Source organism: Octopus bimaculoides, chromosome 7, assembly GCF_001194135.2.
Source record: "Octopus bimaculoides isolate UCB-OBI-ISO-001 chromosome 7, ASM119413v2, whole genome shotgun sequence".
In the NCBI taxonomy this organism is placed as follows: Eukaryota; Metazoa; Mollusca; class Cephalopoda; order Octopoda; family Octopodidae; genus Octopus; species Octopus bimaculoides.
In genome coordinates this window covers 74,219,568-74,224,893 of record NC_068987.1, presented here as the reverse complement: position 1 = coordinate 74,224,893, position 5,326 = coordinate 74,219,568, and the positions used below count along the sequence as shown (strand labels likewise).

General features: G+C 40.0%; 1 protein-coding gene across 1 annotated transcript in view; it reads left to right on the top strand.

Moving 5' to 3' along the window:
* The window catches only part of LOC106878143 (dynein axonemal heavy chain 3-like), a 37,710-nt gene that overhangs the window by 5,970 nt on the left and 26,414 nt on the right, over positions 1 to 5,326 (top strand). Inside the window, exons 2-5 of the mRNA XM_014927263.2 lie at positions 303 to 395; positions 915 to 1,089; positions 2,079 to 2,166; positions 4,255 to 4,369. Coding sequence (XP_014782749.1) covers positions 303 to 395; positions 915 to 1,089; positions 2,079 to 2,166; positions 4,255 to 4,369 — 471 coding nt within the window. The remainder of the gene's footprint in view (positions 1 to 302; positions 396 to 914; positions 1,090 to 2,078; positions 2,167 to 4,254; positions 4,370 to 5,326) is intronic.

Here is a 5,326-nt window from a genome sequence, read left to right as displayed (position 1 = left end):
TATATATATATGCATGAGTACATTGATATTTCTCATTTGGTATCCTGGTGTGCATTTAGATTTAGTCTGAGTTAAACACTAAGCTGTAGTGAGATGGCAAACTCTAATAGAAAACTTGAGTATGTTGTTCATGTTCATTGAACTTGTGGCAAACCTTTGTACTAACTTTCTATCAGCCTCTCCAGAAGAGTGATTGGGCCAACACAAGCCTTCACCACTGAAACAAATCAACTGTTAGCCTTTCATATGTCGAAGCCAATGGGAGAATCCACTATAATATCTTTTATATCTGTTATTTTCAGAATCCCGTAGCTGGACCACCAAAACTCCTCAGGGTGTTGCCTTCTTTACCACCATTGCCAAGCACAGTGAAAGAACCTTCCACTTTGTACCAGGTATGTATGTCTTGTTTATTGGTACTATCATTATCATTGGTACTCCCATACCAACCTTCCTTTCTCTCAACAAGGCTCATGTTTCACTATTGTGCAACATCATGCTTCATACACAACATCATACAATCAACCTTTCACTCCATAAGAAAAGCTGTCTGTTGCCATAAAAGTAATAACTCCCCTTTTCCAACTTCTTCCTCTGGATGCTATGTGCTCTGACCAACCACCCCATTGCTAATTATGGCTTCTAAATAACAGGCGCTGTCTAATTATTTGTAGAGAGCAACTTGGTCACCAAGGAGAGTTTGTTTTGCATATACTCTTGGTACTTATTACCCACAGGGCTCTGGCAAACTCTACTTTCTCTGTTAACCTGTCTGGGAACCCACTACATCTCTTGAGTATCCATGGACACACTGGCACACATGCACGCATGCACACATCTTTCATATATATAACATCTGCATTGTTATAATTTGCTTGAAAGTAATGTATGAAACTTATTATTATTGTTTTCAGATTGTTGTAAAGAATGGCACACACCCTCCGATTATGGATGAAGTGTCTTGGACATTGGCATCACCGTTCAAGGAACAGAAATATTCTCGCACTCCTAGTGATTCCATTGCCAATAATTATACACCGACTGCTAAGCAACTCAAATTGCCAAAGCTGATTAAGTCAAAACCAAAGTGTAGGTTTTTTAAGAACTTTTGTTTATTAGTTTATTAGCAGAATTAATGTCAATGTTAGTATGTAGTATTATAATTTACCACAATCTTTAAAATTACTGCACATTGTTGTTGTTGTTATTAATATTAGAACTGCAATTTAAGCAGTGAGCTGGCAGAATTGTTAGCACGCTGAGCAAAAGATTTAGCAGCATTTTATCCGGCTTTATGTTCTGAGTTCAAATTCCACCAAGGTTGACTTTGCCTTTCATCATTTTGGGGTAAATAAAATAAGTACCAGCTGACTGAGAGAGCAATGGTGAGAAAAATGTGTGGCATGAGACTGTTTGGTAAGAGGAGGACGGAGGACTTGATGGGGATGTTGGGGTTGAGGAATCAGTGGAATGGCTGGCAAGGGCGAATGGAGTGTGGTGGTATGGGCATGTGTTGAGGAGGGATGAAGAGCATGTTCTGAAGAGGGTGCTAGAATTTGAGGTAAATGGACAGCGAAAGTGAGGTTGACCGAGGAAAATGTGGAGGGGACAGGTGTAGGAGGAGATTGGGAGGGTTGGCTTGAGAAGGGAGGATGCCAAAAGCCAAGCAAAATGGCGAGATGGTGTGAGGGCAGTTGCTATGGCATTGAGGTAGATCTGGCCACCCCTGTTAACAAGGACAAAACCTGGATTCAAAATGATGAATAAGGATGAGTGTTGGGGGCAATGTAATCAACTTATTCCATCCACCGAACTTGCTGGCCTTGTGCCAAAATTTGAAACCAATATTTGTCATTCTGCCTTATCTACAGAAAATACAGTGCAACTAAAGCTGAACTTATTTTATAATTGACTCATATACCTGAGATAAATTACAATAATACTGTGTTTCTTTGTAATTTATAAATTTTATTCATTACTTTCAGCTCATGTAATCTTCTAACTATTAACTCACATCTTTTTTTCCTTTCTCTCTCTTCCTCAACCTGTTGTCTACAACTCTTGAACTAACTCTTCAGTCGATAAGGTAGTTACTCCTGCAAAAAAACCTAAGACTGCCTTTGCACCAGGTAAAAGAGTTACACCAGAAAAGCAACCTACTCAAATGTAAGTAGCTTTTGGTTTTTATGTGTACCTACTTCCCTAACTACCATCTCATCTGTACAAGAATTTTTCCAAGTCTTTCAACACCCATATACTCTTTCCTGTTATATACCCCCACCCATCTAATGTTCTGTTATGAGATGATCAATCCAGTTACTAGATTTGATCATCTTATAATATTTTTTTCAATGCTTTTGTGGATTCCCATAACACTCAATCGCCATCTAATTCTATTATTATGAATTTGAATTGGAAGCTTTAGTCATAGTGAATCTTTCCTTAGCTGATTACACTACCATGGATGCCACCTCTTTGAATGTGCTGCAGTTACTCTTTTGATAGAGATTGGTGATCTTGATTGTTAATCTAGGATTTCTCCACTCAACATCAATGTAAGAAGCACTGTTGACTCTGTTGAGTTCTTCCACTACTCTTCACCATGCTGCAGTCCCATGACTTTGCCATATCCTTGACAGGATGACTAAATGGGTGCCATGCCTTGCGAAAGGGCAGCCCATAACTATGCAGAGAACTGTCGTCACTCTGTGGGGTGTTTTAAAAATACCCACATACTTATAACATACAAACTAGATAATGGGCAAAATATTTATCCATCTTTGGATGACCCATCTCTTATTGAATTATGGATGGCAATAGTGGAGTTCTAATAATGTTGGTGAAAGTATAAGAACTGCTGTCTTTTCAGTTAATTATCTACACCTCTCTGTCTCCTTTTCTCTTTCTTTCTCTCCCCACTCTGTCTCACAAAGGAACCTCAATTACTCACAAGATCAGTGCTTAACAGTGCAATTTCACTGTATGAAGCAGATTAGTCAAATGTCTCTTTTTGCATCAGACAGGATGCTCATCAGCTAGACATATTTCCCAAAATATCCAGCTGACATTAGATACTAAAAGAAGAAGAAAACTCATCTGTCATGTCTCAAGCTAGCTTTGAACTCAGTTCTACTGAACTGTTGATAAAATATAAACCTAAAAGTTTCCAGTAGTTCCAAGCAAGCTTTTAAAGACCATTTCTTTTTCCTGTTTTTTTTTTATTACATATTTTGTGTATGTGTTACATAGATGGGAGAAAAATCTCTCTGTGAAAAGTATGTCAGTTGGTTCAAGTTACTTTCACAGATGATTCACTTGTGGCACTGAGGTGTCTAGAATGTTTAATCAAATGTCAAAATGTTCACAATAGATTTGAACACAAGACCTATGAATTGCTAGTTCAATACTATATCCTGTTGACCACACGTCTGTCTCACGAAACACTAAAAGGAGAAAATCAAGACTGAAACTGGCACCTACATACATTTCACTACTGCCTTCCTTGTGTGTGTGTGTGTGTGTGTGTGTGTGTGTGTGTGCCTAACCCATTGGGATATAGGAACATCATTAATAAGGAGATCTTCCTGTGTAGTGGTACCAAGATCAAGTAGCGTTCAAGTTAAACACTTACTCTTCTGATGCACAATTCATCCACTGATTATATAGCCAATTGCACCTCCCCATGATTCCTATTTATGCAGCTAGTGATTCACCTGATTCACTGTGAGTAAAATGTTTTGGCCATGCATACAGTTTTCTACAAAGGTGAGGTTAAGATGTGAACTGTGTACCTTTTGAATATCATCATCATCATTGTCGTTTAATGTCTGCTTTCTATGCTGGCATGGGTTGGACGGTTTGGCTGAGGACTGGCAAGTCAGGTTGCTGCACCAGACACCAATCTGATCTGGCATGATTTCTACAGCTGGATGCCTTTCCTAATGCCAACCACTCTAAGAGTGTAGTGGGTGCTTTTTACGTGCCACCAGCACGGGTGCCAGTCAGGCAGCACTGGCATTGGTCATGCTCAAATGGTGCTTTTTATGTGCCACCAGCACAGGTGCCAGTCAGGTGGCACTGGCTTCAGCCACGCTTCAATGGTGTTCTGTACATACCACCGGCATAGGTGGCACTGGCATTGGTTACACTCAAATGGTGCATTTTACGTGCCACTGGCACAAGTGCTAGTCAGGCAGTTATATTTTTCTTTATGTCTTATGAACTATTGACATCTTTTTGATAACAATGTTGTAGCCCACCTTCATTAGAAGAACGTGCATTGGACCCTCATGAACAGCTGAAGATCATGCATGATATTGAAATTGAAGAGAAATCTCGTTATGGTGAACCATCAGCACAAGATTTACAGGTGAGTCTGATCAGCTAGAAGGTGCTTCCATTTGGGATGGGCATATCCGTGCATGCTTCAAAGGTTCTGGGGTAAATTGATGAAATCATTTAATGTTGATTTTCCATCCTCACATGGGTTGGACAGTTCCATTGAGTACTGCTTATATATCCAGAACAATACACTTAGCATTCAGGATAACAGGCACCCAGCTACCCCACCAAATAAATATGCTTCAATTTGATATTCTTTTATTCTTTTACTTGTTTCAGTCATTTGACTGCAGTCATGCTGGAGCACCACATTGAGGGGTTTTAGTCAAACAAATTGACACTAGGACTTATTTTTGTAAGCCTAGTGCTGTCAGTCTCTTTTGCCAAAATCTTAAGTTACAGGGATGTAAATACACCAACATCAGATGTCAAGCAATTGTGGCGGGGACAAAGACAGACACAAGCACACAGATATCATCATCATCATTTAATGTCCATCTTCCATGCATGCATGGGTAGGATGGATGACAGGAGCCGGTAAGGTAGAAAAACTACCCTAGGCTACTGTGTCTGTTTTGGCAGAGATTTTACAGCTGGATGCCCATCTTAACACCAACCACTCTGCAGAGTGGACTCAGTGCATTTTACATGGCACCAGCTCAGTTAATTTTGGCATGATTGTTACAGCTGGATGCCTTCCAAACGCCAACCATGTTTGTGTGGCCTGGATGCTTTTAGCATGGCACCAGCTCTAGCAGGGTAACCAAGTAACTCACAAGACAAGGAATTAGGAGAGGGGTAGGGCATTTGAGGAGGGTAACTTGTGTCAGAGGATGAAAGGTTAGAGTGTGACAAAGAGACAGAAGCAGGTGTCTTGCTACAACAGAGGGGGCATTAGAGGAGGTGATCCAATATCAAATGTTGAAAGGTTAGAGTGCAACAGAGAAATAAAGAGGCAGAAATAGGTATACATATATATATGCAT